Genomic DNA, 21,057 nt, shown 5'->3' with positions numbered 1-21,057 from the left:
CAATGCAAATCCAAAATACAAATCGAAAAACTCAATGCAAATCCAGTCAACTTTTTTTTTTTTTTGAGTTTACTGGTGCTTTGGTTCAGCATGGCTTCGCTGATCTGTTGTGCGGGTGAAATGGCTGCGTGCTGTGCCTGCCGTGCCCTGACGAGCTGCTGCGGGTAAAGCAACGCTAGTCCATTGAGACAGCATTTGGCGGGACTGTATCGTTCGCAGCCGCGACTGAGCTCCATGAGGAACCACCGACTCTCGACCAACTTCCCACCCTTTGGCTGTTTGGGTGTCTGTGCTTGGGGCTTTGCTTTGCGCATTGGCCGCTGGGGATGAGGACGTTGGGGCGTCTGGTACGGTTTGCTTGAAGCGTTTTTGTACGTGTTCGACGATGGCGTCACCAAAACGCGAGCCATCTGCTTTCCTACCATTGAGAGTGTCGCTTTTGTTGTTGAACTCGTCTGGCTTGCAATGCGGAGCGCATCTGTGTGTAAAAGCGACGGCGAGTTGCTCTGGAAAGCAAGGACGCAGGCTGAGGGGAAAAGAGGAAAGTGAGACCGACCCGTTTTCTGAGACGTTGAGAAGTTACTCAGAGCTCATGTTGAGATATTTTTATAAACAAAAACAAAACAGAAATTATTGTTTGGTATGTTGTCCCAACGCACTGCGTCGTGCTTCTTGTTTTGCAACTCACTACAATACTTTTTTTGCACTTTGCAGATTGGTCAGCCGCTCGGTCGGCACGCGCGTTACATACGCAATCATGTTCTTGACGGCCTCGATTGCGGCGTGGATTCTGAGCTCGTCGTGGGCAGAGGACAAGATGCAGAGCACTGCGCCCAGCTACCTCGATTTTGGTTGCAACGACAACGACCCTTCCTGTTACGGCACGGTAGCAGTGTATCGGGTCTGTCTGGGCCTCGTACTCTTCCACACATTCATGGCGCTGATCATGTATGGCGTCTCCTCGAGCAGCGACCCTCGCGCATCCATCCAAAACAGCTGGTGGCCGCTCAAGCTGGCGCTCTGGCTCGGCTCCATCATTGGCTGCTTTTTCATTCCGGGCAGCAACATTGAGCAGTTCCAGTACCCCAGCATGGCGGGTGCGATTGTGTTCATCCTCATCCAGCTCGTCCTGCTCGTGGACTTTGCCCACTCGCTCAACGACAAGCTCGTTGCCAAGTTCCAGGACACTCAGGCGCGCATCTGGTTTGTTCTTCTCATCGGACTCACCTTCCTGTTCAACGGCACCGCCTTTGCGCTGACTGTGATCATGTGGACGTACTTTTTGCCTGGCGACTCGTCGTGCCGCATCAACACGTTCTTTGTGACGTTCAACTTTCTGGTGTGCATCGTCCTGACGCTCGTGTCCATCTCGGGCAAGGTGCAGGAGCACAACCCAAAGTCGGGACTCTTGCAGTCGTCCGTGGTCACATTGTACTCGACCTACCTTGTGTGGAGCGCCGTCTCGAGCGAGCCCGAGAGCGACTATCCCTGCAACTCGCTCACCTCCACCGACTCGACGCAGAACGTCGCTGTCGTCATTGGCTTTATTCTGACGTTTATTTCAGTCGCCTACGCCGCTGTTCACACTGGGAGCTCCTCGGGCTCTAGTTCTGAAATGACGCACGTGCCTTCCTCCAGCAACTCGGCCATCATTGCCGAGCAAGGCGACAAATCTGGTCGTGCCGCTCAGGGCGATGATGGCGCTGACGATGACGATGAAAGCGGCGGCGTCAACTACAGCTACTTTGCCTTCCACCTCTGCTTTGCTCTTGCCGCCATGTACATGGCTGAGGTGCTGACCGGGTGGAATGACATTTCGAGCGGCAACAACGGCTTTGTCATCAGCCAGTCGACCGCGGCTGTCTGGGCCAAGATGGGCTCCAGCTGGGGCGTGTTGGTCCTGTACTTCTGGACGCTGATTGCACCCATGGTCTTGTCCAATCGCGACTTTTCGTAGAGCGTGGTTGTGTAAAAAAATGTTTGTGTGCTTGAGTATTCGTGTTTTCAGATCAAAATACACAGTAATGTGATTCTCCAGCTCGCTTTCTATCTATTTATGTGCTCGATGACTGTTTGCACTACTTTGTTCCAACTCCTTTTCCTAATCCTCTCAGACCTCTCTGCTCACTCTTTTTTTTGTCAACATGCGCTCGCAACCAAGCATTCTGATTACCGGCACTCCTGGCGTTGGCAAAACAACTCTGTGTGAGCTGGTTTCCGCAGCGACTGGCTATCCGCACTACAATGTCAGCCAGATGGCCAAGGACGGCAACATGCTGGACGGCTGGGACGAAGAGTACCAAACGCATGTGCTGAACGAGGACAAGGCAAGCTTTTGGAAGCAACGACCAACGCTTTCGCTCTGTCGCGCTCAACGAGGGAACTAACTCGAGTATCCAGAGCGTCAAAGTGCTGGGGGTGGGGGCGAGCCGGACCTGACTGGGCAGGCAGTTTTGGGGATTTGGTCGCTGTTGGATCCGGCACACACATGGTCCAAACTTGCACTCCCACTCATGCACTCGTCTGCCATTGTCGAGCTGTTGGAACTCATCCTGTTGTGTACATGTTTTTGTGCTTTGGTGGAACATTTTTGATCTGACACGCAGTTGCTGGACGAGCTCGAGCCGCTTGTGCATCCCGGCGGTGCGATTGTTGATTACCACGGCTGCGAACTCTTCCCAAAGCGATGGTTTGACCTCGTCGTCGTCCTGTGTGCCGATAACACTGTGCTCTATGATCGCCTGTCTGCTCGGTAATGCCGAATGGAGATTTTGCACGAGTTGAGCGACCAAAAGAGCAAGAAATCGGTTTGCATACTGACTCGATTTCGGTTGTTTTTGTGCAGTGGATATACTGGCAAGAAGCTGAGCGACAACGTTGAGAGCGAGATTATGCAGGTACATGGCGTTGGGTGATGGCTTGATATGTTGGGTGATTGGATGGACAAACTTTTTGCTGACAAATGAAAATGTCGTTGCTGCATCAGGTTATTCTTCAAGAAGCGCACGAGTCGTACGATGCAGAAATCATTCTTCACCTTGAGAACGACACGACAGAGCAGATGGAGCAGAATGTGCAGACCATTTCTGAATGGATTGCTCAGTACAAGCTCAAGCATGCTTAAAGTCGAGCGACAGTCTCATGTCCTTGTGTTAGTTGATTTTGTATTTCTTGAAATAGAGCTAGAAGGTGGTGCGTTATTCCCTTTGCCATTCCTGTACCTGCTTGATGAAATGAGAGTGACATGCATAGAAAGCGACACTCTATCTGCACTCCCATTGAAACGCTCGATCGTCGAAACAAAAGGAATTTCATGCAGAAGCGACACTTCCTAGTCGCCCAGTGAAACGCTCGACCGCCAAAACAAAAAGGAACTCATTTAGCTTGGAAATCGAAAAGTAAACATGATCTGTTGTTGAGTGATAACAGACGCCGCGGTTGCTGGGCGAGCAAGACAAAACACTGAAAAAACGCCTCAAAGGTGCTCCGCAGCGGTCGGTGCAGGCTCCTGGAACAGCGCCGTCATGCTCAAGCGAGTGAACGCACGGTTGTAAGCAAGCGGGGCACCGGTGCCAGTCGATCGCTTGGCAACGGCAACGTGCACCAGCTGCTCCGTCAGGTCGTAGACGGCAATGTGGAGATCGCCCGTCTGGACGATCGGCAAAATGTCGTTGATGGTGACCTCGGCCGTAATGTTGCCGTAGTGCTTGGTCAGCTGACGAGCGAGAACAATGTCATAGTTCGGGCAGAGCCAGTCCATGCCGTAGTAGACAATGTTTTCGATGCGCGGATGCCAGGTCTCGTTGTACGGCTGCATGTTTTGGTCGTCAAAGATGTTGGCAACCGAATACGAGTACTGGACGGAGCGGAACTCGTTGAGCTGTCAAAGAATAAGCAAAGCAAAGCCAGGTGAGCGAACGTATTCAAACGGAAGATCAGCACACTGTTTGTACCTTGCCATCGCCGACACCGAGAATCAAGGAGCAGGTGCGATGAGCGTTGGTGATGCGGTTGAGCGCGTCATCAATCGTCTGGTCAAACTGAAGGATGTCACGGAGCAAGAACTGTGGCATATGGTCGATCGTGAGCAAAACACTTTCGAAAACAAACAAACCATCAAGCACACAAGTTCTTCTCAGGACGGTCTTACAGTGAATGGAACACCAAAGCGAGAGTCGGATCCAAAGGATGCATCAGAGTAGGTGGCACCAATCTCGGAAATGGCCGTCTGAACGGACGAGAAGCCTGTGGGCCATAAACAAGTCAGTTTGCTGTGAAAACTGCATGATACGACCAATTACTCCCGTCCTCCCCCCCCCAAACGTACCAGTAATAGAGCCAAGCCAGCCAGTCCAGCCAATGTTGGCAAATGCGTGGCCATTGTCCGAGTTGGAGGGGTGGTAAACGGTAATTTGAGGGTAATCCTTGAACGGGCCGTCAACATCCCAATCGAGGGCGCGCATTTGGAAGAGCTTCCCTGTCGACGCAGTGGCCTTGCCCCAGGCGCCATACATGGAGCAGCCGCCCTTGGTCAGCTCGCCAATCATGTGAACGCGACGAATCATCTTGTAGTCCAAGCCGGTGGCATCGGCGAGGCCGTGCATCTCGTCCAAAAAGTACGAGCCAGTGTAAGGGTTGGTGGCATCGAACGTCAGGTCGAGAGCCGCGTCCAGGCTGGGGAAAGATGCGAGTCACGGTGAACAAGAATGTGCAAACAAAAAAAACAATGCAACTATTTGAACGTGCAGCAACAATCAACGCACCCAAAGTTGGCAATGAGATCGACCATCCATGGGCGCAGGTTGTGAGCGGTGCCATTGATGGCGGAATCAGCCTGACCAACGAGGTACGCCCAAACAGCGAGGACAAACTCGCTTGCCTCTTCCTTGAGAATCGAGCCATGAGCATAGCCCATCTCGTACGGAGAGCCTGTTTGTTTTGTTTGTTTGTTACAAAGAAATCGGTGCCGCCAAAAAATAGCACCATCAAAAAGCCAAAGCCAAAATCCAGCATGTGCGTTAGGTTAGCGGCATGTGGAGCGGGTCGAAAAAGCGATCGCGTCAAGATTCACCGACCCCAGACGTGGAGAATGTTGAACTGGTCGTCGCCCTGGCCGGCAATGAAGAGCTTGGCGTTTGTGATTGAGCGGACAAGCACGGGTGCGCTCGTGGTGATGGGCAGCGTGTTTGGCTGGGCGTCAGGATTCGGCTGCAGGAAGGCGAGGATGGATCAAAAAAAAACACAAAAAAAAAAACCACATCAGGAGAAAGTGAGCATGGCGCGCCATTGTCTCCAGCGGGTGGTCGGGGGGGGGGGTTGTGTTGAGTGGGTTTTTGTCATTGTATGAGCATGGTTGAGGGGATGCGGAGATGTGAGCGGACGGTGAGCGAGCAGAGAGTCGCGAAGAGAGCGGCAAAGATGATCAAAACAAAAAACAAAAATATAAAAAATAAAAATACAAAGCAGTTCCAATGGATGCTTGTTGAAGGCGGATGAGCAGCGAGATCCTTTTCATCACGCAACACTGCAGTGAGTTTGATGGGGGTACGATTGTGTGTAGAGTGTGGTGAGGGGGGGGGAGAAACAGGGCGAAATGGCGCCATTCGCTGCGCAAGCCATTTTGTTTGTGTGCCCCAATTGGACGAATGCTCCGCTACTCCTTCTCCGAGACAACGAGCGAGGCTGTCCGACCCGAGCAACGATGCGAGAACAAAGAACGAAACGAGCGGGCGAAAGGGTGCGGCGATTGGGGTCGTACCTTGCCATTGCAGTAGGCGCCGAACGCTGTTGGGATTGCTGCGCAGCCGAGCAGCGCGACAAGAACGACGAGAAGAAGCTTCATCAGAAAGGGTTGAAGAAGAAAAAAAAAAGATGGACTGGAGCAATGAAACCTTGGGATGGGGCGGCTTGGTGAGGGTTGGTGTGATGAAATCGAGCCAGCAGCGAAAATCTTGCAGCGAAAAATGATCGATGATTCTCAGATCACTCAGGAGTATCACTCGTAAGCATCTGTGCCCAAGATTGACAACATGTTGATATGGAGCCATAGCTCAGCGGTAGAGCAGCTGACTGCAGATCAGCGGGTCACGAATTCGATTTTCGTTGGCTCCTCACCTTTTTTTTTTTTGCTTTTTTTTTTTGGATTCGGTTCGTTCCTGCTGCGCACTTGAGGGTCATCCTTTGTTTCTTTTTTGTGTTTTTGTATTAATGATACTCTGGTTTTTGTTGCGTTTTGGTTTGTAGAGCAGTTGGAGGGCGAAATTTTCGAGTTTGCTGGTTTTGTTCAATTTCATGTGTTCACCGAGCTTCAAACTATAACTTTTGCAACGCAATTCAGCATTTGCTCACATTTCCAATATTCAAATACCGACCCCCAGAAACCACACAACACTCAATTCTGACACAGCATTCTTCTACTCTCTATCACTCAAGCGAGCAACTCGCATCGGTCCAACTCGACTGGATCAACCAGCTCCCGACCTCAAATCCCATTTTCACAGCTCCCAGTCAACGTTTCGCCCAATCCACCATGAAATTACAAAACTAAATCATATTTCAAGCAATTTGATCAACGTTGACTGGAGCTCTCGACGATCGGCACACTCCCAATTTCAATGCGCGCTCATGACATTGGCGGGCAAAGCGCGGTCGATTCAGCGCAACCCAATGCGGCCGATCGCCCTCTCCGCGCTCGCTTCCTCGACGACATTCTCGCAGATATAAGCACACACCAGTCTGGCTCCAACGCGGGGACCAGCAGCAGCGCAGGAAGCACTGTGAGCGACGCTGGACTCGTCGCGACGTCGTTTCAGGCCATGCTGCTATCCGCGCCCGTGCTCGCAGGCCTGAGCGCTGCGGGATTCACTCGCCCTTCACTTGTCCAAGCGCATGCCATTCCGATCGGGAAAACCGGTGCAGGTAGGCTCCAGGCTCACCCCTCAAATTGTCACCCCCTTTTTGCTCAGAATGACCAAACCCATGTTGAAATCCGCCTGCTCCTGCAGATCTGATCGTCCAAGCAAAGAATGGCACAGGCAAGACATGCGTATTCAGCGTACTTGCACTAGAAGCAGTCGATACAAGCATTGCTGGCCCACAAGTAATGATTGTAGCTCCAACGCGCGAGGTCGCCGTTCAAATTCGCGACGTAGTCAAGTCAATCGGCGAGAAAATGAAGCCACCACTGCAATGCAATGTCTTTATCGGTGGTACGGCTAGTGCGGCCGACAAGCCGAGTGCACGAGTCAGTCATATCGTAGTGGGAACACCAGGTAAAGGCCACGCATGTTGTTAGTTCTGTTCACCTGTGAAGCAACTTCCCCTTCTCTCAACCGCTGCTCTGCAAATCAGGACGCCTCATGGGCTTGATCACGGCCAAGTGGCTCCCAACACAAGGCATTAAAATGTTTGTCATGGACGAGGCAGATCGACTGCTACAAGAGCCGTGCCTGCCGCACGTCAAGTAAGTCAACAGAACTTTCTCATCTTTTCGGCGAATTGGCAACCCATCATGCCTTCGCGCAGTGAGACGAACATATCTGCTCGTCTACCGACCTTCTCGCGATGATGGAACTCACTTTTCAACACTCTCGCAGCACCATCTTTTCAGGGCTGCCGAAATCCAAGCAAGTGCTCGCTTTGTCTGCCACATTAGACGAAAGCCTTGTTCGCCAGCTCGAATCCCACATGACCAATCCAAAGCAAGTTCGCATTACTCCCGAGCGCCCGACATTGGCTGGAATATCCCAGTACAAGCGTGTTGTCGTCTGCGAGAGCCTCTTGCCAGCGCAGCAAACAGAGAGCAAGGTTACCGCGCTCCTAGAAATACTTTCCAAAGTCCAGTTTCATCAATGCGTTGTGTTTTGCGGGTCACGCTCAAGGTACATTGATTGTTGCGCGCTTGTGCTGTACTCAACTGACTGACTGTTGCTGACCCTCTGACTGACACAACCATCATCATTCTGCCACTCCCACAAAGCGCCGACAATCTGGCTGCTCGACTCTGTGATGAGCAGTGGCCAGCGACTTTTATTTCAGGCGATCAAGACCAGGCTCAGCGGTTGCACGTCATGCAGTTGCTGCGCTCGTTCCGATTGAGAGTTCTCGTTTCGACTGATCTTGTACGCGCGTTCTCGACGAGGACAACTTGATGCGCTCTGAACAATTTGTACTCACAGTTTTCGTTATTTTGTGCTGTTAGATTGCTCGTGGCATCGATGTCGATCGCATCAATCTTGTCATAAACTTTGATCTTCCTCGAGATCCAGAGACGTATCTCCATCGTATCGGACGAACAGGACGATTTGGTAGGTTGCAATCCGAGAGAGAGGATTGGTTTGGCCGTTGTGCTGGATTGACTGGGAGGTGTTCTGTTTGTTGTTGTTTTGTCGGCGGTAGGTACTTATGGAATCGCCATCACACTTCTCCTGGCATCCGAGCTCGACCAGCTCAACGACTTTGCTTCCAGTTTGCATGCGCAGATTTCTGATCTTCCAGGTAACTTGTCGCTCTGCGAGGGGACATGCGTCAAATAATTCTCACGACGCAATTTGTACCATTGCCAAACAGAAACCATGCCAAATACTTTGCATCACTTTGATCTGGGAGAAACCGAAAAGATTGCGGAAACCAAGTTGGCCAACCTCACTGTACGCAGTTTGCCCCAGCTGCAATGACTTTCGTTCTTTTTGAATTGCCAACTCTTCGAAACTGTAACAGAGCGAGGAGCGCTCAACCCTATACACGGAGGCTGCCATTCGTCCCAAACCTGCCAAGCATTCAAACCCACCACCCCTTCGTGGCACTTACTCGAAGCATCGTCAAGCCGCAAACCATCACCACCGGCACGTATTCTTCAGAGCCATCGTCCGACCACTCAATCGAATCCTCGCCCAGACGCGGCACCTACACGACTGGACGAGTGTCGGCGTTCGCACGGCTTGCGCCGGATAACACATCTCGATAGCATCCGCAGTCTGATAGCATCCGCAGTCTGAGACTCATTATTATTGTTTTTCATAGTAATTAATATTCTTTAGTCATTTCTTCCCAGTTTAAAGATCGGAACAAAAGCAGTTTAAAGATCGGAACAAAACCAGTTTACTTGGCAAACTGTCGGACCAGGGCAACGACGGCCTGACCAAGAGCATCGGTCTGCTCTCGTGTCTCAGCCTCAGCGTAGACACGCACAACATCTTCGGTGCCCGAGGGCCGAACGAACGAGCGACCCTTCGGGACTGCAGCAACAAGCTTGTTGATTTCAGCCTGCATGCCCGCGGGGCTGGTCAGCTCGCGCTCGGCATTGGTGGTTTGGAAGAGGGCACGGTTTGGAACTTCGACCTTGAGCTGCTTGTTCGGCAGGTCAGTGTACTGAGCGTCCCACTGATCGAGCGACCAGTGCTTGAAAGCCAAAATGGCCTCGACCATCAGCAGGTCGGAGATGGCATCGCCAACAGTCACGTTGATCACGTCCACAAAGTTTCGCAAGTCCTGGAGGGCCTGACGAGTGCTGGCATTGGCGCTGAAGGCGGATGAAGAGCAAAAAAACCCCAACAAGAAACAAAAACAACCAACAAACAATTCCAGAAACAAATCAGCAACACATACAAGGACACACAAACCATCACCGAATCCTGGTCGCAAGCAAAGGCTCACCTGACCAAGCCGGCATCAAGGACCTGAATCATGTGGTCGCTGAAAATGACCGTGCCGTGGCCGTTTGCTTCAAAGTAGACACCAATATCGTAAGCAAGAGCTTCGTGATGCAAATGCTTGACACCCGTCTTGGCACAGGGAGCAGGAACACCCTACACGCACAAGAGCCATGCGACATCGACCCACGCAACGGAGGAAGTAAGACGCAATATGAATGGTGATGATGGGATGAGTTACAATGCGCAAAGTCGAACGTACCAAAACCTTCTCCAGATACTGTGTCGAGCTGCCATTGGCATACGCAGTTTGGACAACACCAATGGTAATACCCTGCCGGATGCCAGCAGCTTCGAGGCGATCGATCAAGAACGCCGCGGCCAAAGTGGCAATCTTGTCACCGTCCAACAGATGGAACTTGGACTCTGTTCACACAGAAGCGTGCGCCAAGTAAGCACCAGAAGAAACACAAGGCGATCAATGCAATGTCAGGGTCGCTTCAATCCCAAAGCGCTGTGAGACTCCGCACCTTGGTCGGCGTAAAAGTACACGATACGATCAGCATCACCATCGAGCGACGCGTAGCGACCACCGGGACGCACAGTCACACCAGATGGGAAGGTCTGCTGAACTTTGACAAAGTCTGCACCGCACTGCGCACAGATACAGAAAAAATTCAAACAAAAAAAAAAAAAAAACAACAAAAAAACAACTGGCGGAATCAGTCTCAATTGCTGCAGGTCACCTTCAAAAGCCACAAAGCAGCATCTCTGTGAAATACATCCAACCTTGTCATTCAGAGCGCCAGCTGAGCCATCGTTGACCACCTCGGCCGCAAGACTCGAGGAGATGCGGGGAATGAGGGTGCGGAAGGCGCCAGCTCCGACTCCGTTGGCACCATCGACGGAAAGCGAAGCTGGCTTGAAGTCTGGATTGCCAGAAGCCGCCTATGAGGGGCATTGACAGGCAGCAAGGACCGAGAGGTCAGGATGACAAGTCAATACGAGAAGAACGAAATGACAAACCAAAAGAACGACAAAGAGAGATGAACAAAACGCACGGAAGCAATCAGCTTGTTAAAAGCATGGGCGAGCTTGTCAAAGTAGCCGTCCTCTGTGGGCTGACCGTAGAGATGCGTGTTGGCAAGCTGCTCGTTGCGAGTACGGGTCAAGTAATGCAGCTGGGGCGTCGTGAGCACTCCTGCATCAATGACCTCCGCGTTCAGCGCTCGAAGGCCATCCACAAGAGAGGCGACCAGTGCGGGGCCGCTTGGACTGTTCGCACATTGAAGCAAACAAAAGCGAAACGGGAAGAAATTCGTCAATCATCCTCGCTCACAGAATCATTCCCGCCCCCCCCCCTGCCTGCTGATCAACTGCGCGGGCGTTTTCATACCGAGTGTCACGAGCGACAATAACGCGTGGCACAATGTTCATGTCAATCTTGAGTTCGGCCGCAATCTGAGCCAGAACGGCGTCCAAATCACCGTTGGCCGCGTTGGTGACACGCGTGGCCAGGCTCTCCCACTGCGGCACGAGCATTTCACCGAGCGGCTCAACAATCTTGACGCCATTGTCCTGTGTTGACCGGGTAACGCAAGCGGAACGTGAGAAGCAGGAGAGCGTGGCAGCCAGACCGAGTCAAATAGCAGCCCTCAGTGCCAGCCATCCACACAACACGCCAGCAAAAAACACCGCACCGGCTCGGGATTGTGCGAGGCTGTGATCATGGTGCCAACAATCTTGCCACCAAGCGCGCGAGAACGCAGGGCTGCGACCAGGCCGACGCGGAACACGACTGGATCCATGATTGCGGCTCTATTGGCAAACGATAACCAGCAACGCACGACCGGGTTTGAGTGCTCCGTCCCGCACCACAAGAGGAAAACGACAAACAGCACATTGATGACGATAATGAACAGAGCCAAACAAAAAAAAAAGGGAGGAGGAGCAGAGTGTGAAAGGAAGCCGTCCCTCAAAGCGAGGACGAACAAATCGCGCGCTCCTACTCGGCAAGAACGAACTCACTTCATGCGGAAGCCAGCTGTGCCATACTCAAAGACGGCAGTCTCAGGCTTGGGATGGCGTGCACTTGCTGCTGCGACGGGAGAGAGGGACATTGTGTCTGTTGCTGCGTTTGAAACAATCGAAATCTGCAAACAAAAAAAAAAAAAAAAAAAAAAAAAAAAAGATGAATGAGTTTGACAACACGCTCAATCCAAAAACGTTTCAAAATGCAGTCACTGCTTAGTTTGTTTGTTGATGATCTTCAGTAAGGAGCAAACGAGTTTGTACGATGACAACAATTTTTTTCTTTCAACAACAACAGCATCCAACAAGATCTAACAAGATCCAACAACAACAACAACAACGTTCGGCTCAAGCTCAAATCGACTCGCTGGGCTTGAGGGCAGGATCGTAATAGTCGTAGACAATGAAGAAAGGGACGAGTCCACTTGTCGTATACTGGAATGCACGATGGTAAATGGATGCACAGCACTGGAAGCGGATGCTGTGATACTTGTACCGACAAAAGAGACTGCCGCGGTCGTTCAGGACAAGCCGAAAGTACGAGAGCGGCGAGCCAGAAAGCTTGTACGCAGCTTCAGCGATGTTGTCAAAGTTTCTGAGGTTGCAGGCGGCCTGGCGTGAGAGGCCCATGAGCTTGCAGTCGGGCAGCGAAACGTGCTCCTTCAACAAGGCCTCCCGAAAATTCTGCCAGTGGGGTGCGTACGCCAAAACAAGCTGCTGGTCGGTGACAGTCCCAACACACAACACAGCATCGCCGGCTTGGCGATGAGAATCAGGGCCGTTCTTCCGGTGGGATCGACCGGAAGCCACTTTGCTCAAATCGTACGCATTGGCATGCAAAAGCTCTGGATCGTCCGGTACAGAGGCCTCGAGTTGATCGATGCAGCTGGCATGGTGAGCGCTCATGAGCACAGGCATTTTGCGGTACACACGAGTGGCATCCTCGACAATTGGGAGTGGGATTTTCTCGACCTGGGTGATCCGACTTTTGCGAGAGATTGCCGCGTTGTCGTCGTCGTCAGCAACAGACAAACTCATTCGTCGTGTCACTGGCCCAGATGAAACAGGGCGATTCGACGGGTGTGAATGGTTTGGCGTGGCAAAACTCTCGGCGGGATGCGAGCTCACATCATCAACAAGGCGGTCACAGGCCGATTCAGCGTTCGACGAGGATTGATTTTGCTCGCGCGGGCGCTTCGTCTGCGCTTTGGGAGGAGCAGCATTCTCTTCCTCAAAGCGGCGTTTGGCGAGTTTGATGATTCTCCGATTCTCCATCTTGGCGCGCAAAATCGCCTCTTTCATATCCCGCTGAGTCGAGTGATGTCCGTTGGAAGCGAGGGAACACGTGGGCATAATCCGCACGTTGATGAGCCGGTGAGCGGCTAGGTTGAGCGGAGCAGAGGCAGACTCTAGTTCTTGAGGTTCTTCAAGCTCTTGTGGCTCTTGTGGCTCTTGTGGCTCTTGTGGCTCGTGCGTGTCGTGTGTCTCGTGCGTCTCTTGCGACTTCCAAGACTCAAGGGGCTCTTGGCCATCAACACGGAGATCATCCGCCTCAAGCAGCCCATCATCACGATCTTCGGGATCTTCCATAGCCACCGTTGTTGCCTTGGCAAACGCATGCGCGTAGCGTCTTGGGTAAGCAGCGGCAGAGGCAGCAACAGAATGCGTTGCCGGAATGGTCGATGCGGCGTGCTGGCTGTAGAGCGCTTGGTGAAGCGTGGATTGCCGAAAACGAACTGTTGGCTTCGGACGGCGCTTGGTTTGCCGCTTCTGCGGTGCCAGCCGTTGATGCTCCTCCTGCAAGAACGTTTGCTGCCGATGTGTCGTGCGAGCGAACGACGATTCCGCGTCAAGCTCTGGGAGTGCGGAAGCAAGCTGCGGAATTGGTGCGTGCGAATCCGGCAGCTGGCCACGACTCGGCGGCAGCTGCTCAAGGGGAGTCGTGTCGTTCAGAGCGAGGTCCACTTGGGCAGAGTCGTTGTTCGTGGTCGCGTCGGCGTCCAAACCTTCGTCTTCGAGGTTCTCAAAGAGGGCAGACAGGTTGGACGACGGAGCACACCGGGATCGTCGCTCACGCGAATCATCATCGACCCGTGATTCAGGCTCGGGGTCGAGATGGTCGTCGAAAGCGAGGTCCAGATCGACAAAGTCGTTAAAGTCGGCCGCTTCGTCCAAAAGCAAGAAATCGTTCAGCTCAAGGCCCGTCTGTCCCGCTTTCAAAGAGGCCTCGCTCTGCCCATGATTCTTCACAGCAGAGCGCAGAAACGCCTCAAAGCTCGATGGTGGCGAGCTTGGGCACTCTGGAGCGTCTGCATTCGTCTTGAGCAGCATGGCGGCGTCTTTGTTGTCCCAGAGCAAGACAGACTGCGAGCTGCGCTCTGGATGAGTGTGCAGTGCTGGTGCAACAGTGGTAGACGTCATCAAAGGCTCTGTGTGACGCCGATGCTGGTGTGGCAGCTGCTGCGGCTGCTGCTGCTGCGGCGGCGAGCGTGAAGGCTGGTGGACGATGGCGTCGAGCGCTTCGTCGTCGTCGTCGTCCACCAGCGAGACGATGAGAGGCGAGCGCGTCTTCGCTGCAGAGCTGCTGCTGCTGCTGCTGGTGCTGTTAGAAACGAGCGCCTTCGCAGAGTCAGCACGGCTGCCAGCCATTGGAGAGAGCAAGCACGGGGAGGCCTGCCACGACGACATGAGAGAAAATGAGTTTGGCGTTTTCCCGCGTTTTTTTTTTTTGGTTTTTTTTTTGGTTTCGGCTGGCTTGGTTTCTCAGGCTGTCCGTTGCCAAGGGCTTGTCGGCGTCCTTGGAAGTAGGTTGCTCGTGTTGTCACAGTGCACAGACGCGAGTCTGCCGAGGGGACGAGGAGAGAGAGCGAGAAAGCGAGCGATGAAACGCCAAAAAGAACAAAAGAAAAAATAAAAAAAGAAGGAAAAAAATATAAAAAAAATGAGTGAATCAGTTTCATGCAACCGTCCTGCAAATGGAATACAGCAAGTCACATTTTCGTTCGTGTGAGTGTGCGCAAGTGCCCCAAACCCCCCTGCAATGTGAACGCTAGCAATAGTCGAGCAATATATGGGGTCGGGCGAGGGGCGGGAGGCGCGAAGAGCGAATGTTTTGTTTTTGGGGGCGAGCGTGGATGCAACACACCGTTTCAAATTTTTGTTTGTTTGTTCGATCGAGCTGACACGGGATTGGCTTTGACAGCGCTTTGGAGCCCGAGCCCGAGCTGGCGGACGACGAGCCTGGCCACAAAACGCACAAATACGAGTTGGGAAGGAAAAGAAACGAACAAAAAGAGCGAAACTGCGGTTTTATCCTTTTTGTCAAGTTCCATTACAGCCAAAATCATCCATTTATGTGCACCAAAGTAAGAATTCGACAGACACACCAGAACCGCTGGTCTTGGTTGCAGAGCGATATCTGATGGAACCAAAGAAGACCAGAACGAGTGCGCCTAACGCTGTTGCTGTTGTTGTTGCTGTTGTTGCTGCTGTTGTTGCTGCTGCTGCTGTTGCTGTATTAGCTGCTGCTGATGTCGAGTGCAATTGCCTCATACTGCCGATCGCTGAGGATGCGGCAGCGAACCGCAATGCTGTTCTGTTGGAGTGGATAGAGCAGGACAACTGCCCGATGTTGCTTCATAATGCAAAAGACGGCCTGTCAAAAAAAAAAAAAGTGTCCAGCAACGTTAGGAGTGTAACACACACAACCAACCAATCGGCCATCCAAACAAAAATAATGAAGGCGAGCCTCACCTTGTTTTGCTTGGACAGGGCGGTAAAAAATCGCAGAAATCCTTCTGTCGAGGCTTCGCTTGGCATCATTTCGCAATCGAGACTTGGCCAAGTCTCAAACTTGTCAAAATAGCTCAATGGCCACACTAGAGCTGGCAGCAGCACCTCTGGCAAAGAGCCGAGCGAACTACAATCACGATGCGCGACGGGTATTCGATCCAAAGGCACAACACATACCAATCCACAAGCCCCGTGATGAGTGATCGACAGATCTACACGTTCGCCGCCTGCATGAAGCTCTTACGGGAGGGCTGGATTCTTTGTGATGGCGATCAGATCAAACTCTTGTGAAGGAAGCTGGGTCTAAACCGCAAACCAAGAACCAAAGTCAAACATAACCAGAATGACATGAAGCAGGGGGGGGGGAGGCGCGCACAGCAAGAACAACAATTTGGAACATACAGAAGGGGACGTCTTGAGCTTTCCAGTCCATAGCTGGCGGGACTGTTGAAGATACATCTGGTGGAGTTTCTTCAGCTCCAACTGTAATTGTTGCCGTTGCTGTTGTTGCTGTTGCTGCTGCAGCTGTTGTTGTTGCTGTTGCTGTTGCTGGAGTTGCTGCTGTTGTTGCGACTGCTGTTGTTGAGCCTGCTGTTGCTGCTGTTGTTGCATTTGTTGCATTTGTTGCTGCTTCTGCTGCAGTTGCTGCTGTTGCAGCTTTTGCTGCTGTTGCTGTTGCTGTTGCAAAACCAAGTTGAATTCCAGGTTTGCCGTTGCTTGTGCTTGCTGGGGAGTTTGTTGTGCTTGCTGATGCAAGGTCTGTGGAGGCTGCGGTGCTTGTTGCCTTTGCAACTGCTTTTGAAGCAACGCGAGCTGATTCGCCTGAGCGATTGCCGAAGCGTCTCCTGCTTCTGCATGACAAAGAGGCCAAACCAGACGTCAATATGAAGAGAGTCAGGGCAATGCCTGACAAAAAAACAACAACAAAAAAAGGAAAGCAGAAAAAGAAAGAACAAAATAACAACAAGACAAACAACCCCTCCAGATATCCACAGTACGTACGAGAAGCTCCATGAAGTAGCGGCGATGCAGCCGGCAAGTTGACCCCAACAGTTGCAGGAAGCGCCCGTTGTGCATTGACTCGGGCACGAATGTTGTGTAAAAGTGCTTGTTGTTGCGGATGCAACATGCCAATGTCGGCTGGGGACAGGTGCATTGCGTCAATGGTGTCGATGCATTTCGCCATCACCTCCATCGTGACGTCCGCGGCTTGCAGCTTGCCAATTTCACCCAGCAACGCGAGAAAATGCGGCGAGCTGGCGTCACCCGCAGGTTGCCCAGGTTGGCGACTCGGACGCAAACCGGCAGCTGCTCGTCCTCGCGGCGTGGCTGCTGGCTGACTGGGCGCTTTCAATGCAAACTGCATGGGGACGGCTGTGGACGACGAAGCCGCTGCAGCATCCACAGCCGGAACGGAAGGTTGCTGCTGCTGTTGCTGCGGCGGTTGGAACATGTTGGCTGTTCGCTGTTTCAACAACTCGACTTGCTGCTGGGCACGCACGTGTTCGGCAGCCGCGGCAGCCGCCGCTGGATTGGCAGGTCGCGTTGGGGGACCAAGTGGGCCTGTTTGTCGCTGCCCTTGCTGCTGAATTTGCTGCTGTTGCAGCAGGACTCTTTGAGCAAGCCATTGTTGTTGCTCATCCAGTGTGGCGTGAGATGGTCGAGCTGAAGGAGCGCCGCCAGGCGCCACAATCGCGTTTGCACCAAAGTGCTGAGCTGCAGCAGCGCCTTGATTTGGCGTGCTCCCTGGGAGGACAGCAGGGTTTGAGCCATGGTGAAGGGTAGGTTGCCCGCTGAGATCCATTGCTGAAGGTCCAACGCTGCCGGTCGCGGCGGGACGTGCTTGCACAGCCGCCACCTCTGGCTGGTGTGGAAACGGCGCACCGCCCGCGGCGGTTCTCGAGGGTATCGCGTGCTGCTGCTGCTGCTGGGCCATGGCAGAGGCACCAGCAGCCCCAACAACAGCGGAATTGGCAGAAGGAATCGCCTTGCCTGATTGTGCTACTGCAGCATTGGTATTGCTAACTACGGGGACGGAGGTCATAAAGTTTGCCGGCACGGGAAAGCCGCGAACGATCGCTAAATGTTGCTCCAAAGTGGCAATCGAGGTCGTCACCTCCGTAGGTATGCTGCTCTCTTCAAACAACGCCCGAAGACTCGGCAACTTGCGAGGCGCGATGACGGACAGACTGATGCGTTCCTTGACCAGGAGCTGAGCCAAGTGAGAAAGCGGGCCAAGAGCCGCAGATGCCGGCTTTTCGGCCAAGTCACTGTCAAATGGTACGTTCAGCACGGGAGCATCGAGAGGAGCCGAGTTTGCCACCAGGATGCACAGCTTGAGAGTGGATGGGGAGCTGTCCATCGTCATCCAGCGGTTGTTTGTCGCAACAACAACAGCAGCAGCACCACCACCACCACCACCACCACCAGCAAGTGCTGCTGCGTGTTGTTCTGTTGGCACAACTCCGACGGACGTATCCATCGGCGACAAGTCCGACTTGCCATTCGACAGAGACGATTTCGAATGCTGCTGCGTTGTTGACCCGGCTCTTCCAGATGACGACGACAACGAAGCGTGGCTTGCATTCGCAGCAGCAGCAGCAGCAGGAGGAGGAGGAGGGGCGAGCATCTTGTACGCTGCCGTCAATGCATCGCCAAGCATGCTGAACTGCAACCCGCCGCCAGCAAACTCGATGGCAGCGAGGTCGGCCTGGAGCTGAGCGACCTTGTCGGTGAACGGGAAGACGGTCAGCGGGGCCTCTCCGCAGCCAGGCATCCCGCCAAACTGGATGAGCGCAAACTCGCATCTCGGTGCCAGGTTGCGGACGTGCGCCACCAGGCGGTCGAGATAGGTGGTCTTGAGTATTGGGAACTGGGCGTGCAGCGCTGCAGTCGCGTCCACCACGAGCACCTGCCAGTTTCCAGCAAGATTTCAACAAGTCACAAAAAGAAGGAAGGTCCATAGGAAAAGTCAGTTGAGTGATAAAGTCATCAAAGAATGGATGGATGGGGGTTGTTCAATGAGACGGATGGTCAGGAGTGTATGGGACAAGATTGGGGGTTTCTGCCCCCGCTCACACGACCTCCAATCAACACTGCGCTTAGGGAGTGAAAACAAGGTATCAAGTGATCATAATAGAATACAACAAGTGGAAACGCACCACGCGGACCAGCTTGAGAGACACAGCTGGCTGCATTGGAATCGGAGGGCGGATGAGGACTGAGCTGCTCAGATTTTGAGGCGTGGTGACTGCTCAAATCACAATGGTCTTGACTGAATTGAACTTGAATTGAATTTGAAGAAAAAGGGGGGAGGGGTTTGTATGTGCACATGTTTAATCTCAACCACCCCCACTCGCAACCAAATGCGTTTGTTGGAATACAATTATGCTTGCTGCTGTTGCGAGGACGAAGCCGCTTCATCATCATCACTCTCGGGCTCTCGATAAGAGTAGTCAATGTCATCAGGACCAATATCGCTCTCTTGATCCGAACCATCGCCTCCAAAGCTGTGGTCGTCGCCGCCGTCGTCGAACACGAGCGGAGGGGGCAGGGTTGCAACGCACTTTTCGAGGAACTGAAAGTAGGCAAACTGCTGTCCAAAGTCCATGTCGTACCAAAAGTTGACGGCAATCACGCGCTTGGCGTCAAAGACCTGCGGCGTAGGAGGCAGCTCGTCGGAATTGGCCGGGTTGGCAACGGGCGTTTCAATGTACGACTCGGACTGTTGGACGTGATGGTACCACATTGCAGGCAGATACAGGACATCGCCGCGACGAATGGTGCAACGCAGCGGGGTTGCATGGTAGCAGAAAAGGGGAAACTCTTGCACGTGGCGATGTTGGTTGACGAGCAGAGGGTCGACGGGAATCCAGGGAATGGTGGGGCAATTTTCAAACGAGTCTGCCTCAGCGTCAGCGGCGCCTGTCGTTTGGGGCGCAGGCGCTGGGGTGCTACTGTCACCAGCAGCTTCCGTTGGCGCAGAAGAAGAAGAAGGCTCATCGTCGCTTGTTTGCTTGGGCTCTGGCACAATGTCCCACCGCACAACCCGATTGTCCGCCGCCGAATCTCGGACGGGAACGTAGCGACAGCACTTGCACTCTCGATAGTACAGGTATGGCACGTCTGTGGGCGGGTAGATGGTGAATGTTTTGCTTCCAGCCACGACGGCGTACAAGTTCTCGTAGTGATCCTTGTGCAACGAGGTGACCGACTGGGCATCTCCAATCCAGATGTTGGCCGCATCTGGCTTCATGCCTGTTGAGGGGTGTTGTGCCGTAGGCATATCAAGGGGCAGATGCAAACGTGAGTGACAACAAAAGTGAACAATCAAGATGAATAAAGCCACGACAAAACGCCATCCTACCGAGAGCCTCGGTGGCGAAAGGAAGGTCGGGCGTGACATCGTCCAAGAGTGATGAAAATTCAGAAGTGAGGTTGCCGTTTTGTTTGGAAACGTAGGCAATCTCGGCGTCGACATCCATCTTGTTCTTGTCGAAGGACACTTTGCCCTTGTTATCTTCGAGCAGCTTGAGAAACGCAGCGAATGTCATTGTGCGCTCTTCCGGCATGACAAACAAGTCTTCCTTCAAGATGGCGTCGGCGTAGCCATTCGGAGTGACTGAATCGAACGTGGAGAAAAGAGAAACGGGTGAGATGCGGCAGAGAAATCAACCTTACAACCACAGTATCGCGTCCTATCGACAGCATGATTTGCAAAATAGCACTAGTCATTGAAGCATCATCATTGTCTTGAGACGACCGACCTGCCACTGTGACGGGATTGTCCTTGAGCTTGTCGACGAGATAGGCGTCCGTCCAGCGCTCGAGTGCAGGCCAATGGTCGATCGCTCCTGTTTCGCAATGTTCATGTTTGAATTCAATGACGAGCGACAACGGGAAGGTATACAAGGTGTCATGCCAGAGATTGAGTTGGAGACTGAGCTCGTCCATGTGTGTGTGTCTTCCAGGGTTTTCAGTCTCAAGTTCAAAGGTCATCTGCAAGTTTGTCAAATGGAGGACATTTCATTGAACACACCTGTGATGATGACGGGCTTGTTCTTGCTGACATAGTCGCGGTAGAAGACGAGCGGCGAGGGCACTGGGATCCGGTCAATCGTCTGCGACGTAACATGGAAGTCTACCAGGTCAAGCTCAAGCTCAAGTCAGTCCAGCATCAAAACTCCACTTCAATTGCGTTATTATTGGATTCTCAGATTTGAACCAATTGTTTTTGGATGTTGATCAACAACGCAAGCAGGAGCGTGCCGACCTCGAATGCTTTGGCGGAGTGTCTGAAACACGTCCGTTTGCTTTTGCGTCGAAGGCTCCATTACGAAACTACTGTGAAAAGGACTGAGCAGCTCAGATGTATTCTCAGAGATACTCTATCATGCTTCTGACGGAATGGGTGCTTGGCCACAGAACGTGAGGTTGGTGCAAAAACCAATGGAATCAGTCTCAAACTTTGAGATCAGTAGACGTTGCAATGAGCCAATTCTCTTCCCTCCTTCCCTCTTCTCCAGAGCCAGCTGCAAGGTCACAGGTAATCGCGGATAGTGTAATAACTGCCCTGCTACAAAAG

General features: G+C 52.8%; 8 protein-coding genes and 1 non-coding gene across 9 annotated transcripts; 4 read left to right on the top strand and 5 right to left on the bottom strand.

Annotated features, from left to right (window-relative positions):
• The first annotated feature begins 53 nt into the window (after window positions 1-53).
• On the top strand, window positions 54-2,037 carry CAOG_05132 (hypothetical protein). Its single transcript, XM_004346767.2, has 2 exons — window positions 54-164; window positions 715-2,037. The coding sequence occupies exons 1-2, from the start codon at window positions 91-93 to the stop codon at window positions 1,955-1,957; spliced, it is 1,317 nt and encodes a 438-aa protein (XP_004346817.1). The 5' UTR covers window positions 54-90; the 3' UTR covers window positions 1,958-2,037.
• Window positions 2,038-2,129: 92 nt separating this feature from the next.
• On the top strand, window positions 2,130-3,212 carry CAOG_05131 (TATA box binding protein (TBP)-associated factor). The gene is made up of 4 exons (XM_004346766.2): window positions 2,130-2,327; window positions 2,607-2,752; window positions 2,846-2,897; window positions 2,987-3,212. The coding sequence occupies exons 1-4, from the start codon at window positions 2,145-2,147 to the stop codon at window positions 3,122-3,124; spliced, it is 519 nt and encodes a 172-aa protein (XP_004346816.2). The 5' UTR covers window positions 2,130-2,144; the 3' UTR covers window positions 3,125-3,212.
• Window positions 3,213-3,285: 73 nt separating this feature from the next.
• Window positions 3,286-5,866, bottom strand: CAOG_05130 (hypothetical protein). Its single transcript, XM_004346765.2, has 7 exons — window positions 5,759-5,866; window positions 5,076-5,208; window positions 4,764-4,929; window positions 4,328-4,674; window positions 4,151-4,245; window positions 3,954-4,064; window positions 3,286-3,880 (listed from the first exon to the last, which is right to left on the bottom strand). The coding sequence occupies exons 1-7, from the start codon at window positions 5,840-5,842 to the stop codon at window positions 3,476-3,478; spliced, it is 1,341 nt and encodes a 446-aa protein (XP_004346815.1). The 5' UTR covers window positions 5,843-5,866; the 3' UTR covers window positions 3,286-3,475.
• A 173-nt stretch (window positions 5,867-6,039) lies between these two features.
• On the top strand, window positions 6,040-6,111 carry CAOG_09636. Its single transcript has one exon. It is a non-coding gene; the product is annotated as a tRNA-Cys (tRNA).
• Window positions 6,112-6,614: 503 nt separating this feature from the next.
• On the top strand, window positions 6,615-8,952 carry CAOG_05129 (DEAD box polypeptide 20; the record flags this gene model as incomplete). Its single annotated transcript, XM_004346764.2, has 9 exons — window positions 6,615-6,918; window positions 7,005-7,271; window positions 7,351-7,462; window positions 7,596-7,880; window positions 7,979-8,120; window positions 8,201-8,306; window positions 8,398-8,496; window positions 8,569-8,648; window positions 8,719-8,952. 9 exons carry the CDS (start codon window positions 6,615-6,617, stop codon window positions 8,950-8,952), a joined length of 1,629 nt encoding a protein of 542 aa, XP_004346814.2.
• Window positions 8,951-11,825, bottom strand: CAOG_05128 (phosphoglucomutase). The gene is made up of 9 exons (XM_004346763.2): window positions 11,679-11,825; window positions 11,351-11,468; window positions 11,047-11,228; window positions 10,712-10,925; window positions 10,440-10,598; window positions 10,181-10,304; window positions 9,913-10,076; window positions 9,655-9,806; window positions 8,951-9,520 (listed from the first exon to the last, which is right to left on the bottom strand). The coding sequence occupies exons 1-9, from the start codon at window positions 11,768-11,770 to the stop codon at window positions 9,100-9,102; spliced, it is 1,626 nt and encodes a 541-aa protein (XP_004346813.1). The 5' UTR covers window positions 11,771-11,825; the 3' UTR covers window positions 8,951-9,099.
• Window positions 11,826-11,922: 97 nt separating this feature from the next.
• On the bottom strand, window positions 11,923-14,613 carry CAOG_05127 (hypothetical protein). The gene has a single exon (XM_004346762.2). The coding sequence runs from the start codon at window positions 14,367-14,369 to the stop codon at window positions 12,036-12,038; it is 2,334 nt and encodes a 777-aa protein (XP_004346812.2). The 5' UTR covers window positions 14,370-14,613; the 3' UTR covers window positions 11,923-12,035.
• A 362-nt stretch (window positions 14,614-14,975) lies between these two features.
• On the bottom strand, window positions 14,976-18,670 carry CAOG_05126 (hypothetical protein; the record flags this gene model as incomplete). Its single annotated transcript, XM_004346761.2, has 6 exons — window positions 14,976-15,208; window positions 15,435-15,600; window positions 15,718-15,776; window positions 15,876-16,324; window positions 16,476-18,384; window positions 18,635-18,670. 6 exons carry the CDS (start codon window positions 18,668-18,670, stop codon window positions 15,134-15,136), a joined length of 2,694 nt encoding a protein of 897 aa, XP_004346811.1. The 3' UTR covers window positions 14,976-15,133.
• A 110-nt stretch (window positions 18,671-18,780) lies between these two features.
• Window positions 18,781-20,819, bottom strand: CAOG_05125 (phospholipase A2). The gene is made up of 5 exons (XM_004346760.2): window positions 20,746-20,819; window positions 20,512-20,613; window positions 20,240-20,326; window positions 19,840-20,094; window positions 18,781-19,730 (listed from the first exon to the last, which is right to left on the bottom strand). Exons 1-5 carry the CDS (start codon window positions 20,804-20,806, stop codon window positions 18,859-18,861), a joined length of 1,377 nt encoding a protein of 458 aa, XP_004346810.1. The 5' UTR covers window positions 20,807-20,819; the 3' UTR covers window positions 18,781-18,858.
• Window positions 20,820-21,057: the final 238 nt, after the last annotated feature.

The sequence above is a fragment of the Capsaspora owczarzaki genome, assembly GCF_000151315.2.
Source record: "Capsaspora owczarzaki ATCC 30864 unplaced genomic scaffold supercont2.8, whole genome shotgun sequence".
NCBI classification, from domain to species: Eukaryota; class Filasterea; order Ministeriida; family Capsasporidae; genus Capsaspora; species Capsaspora owczarzaki.
Note: the sequence above shows the minus strand (reverse complement) of the source record. Positions and strands in the feature narration are given on the sequence as shown.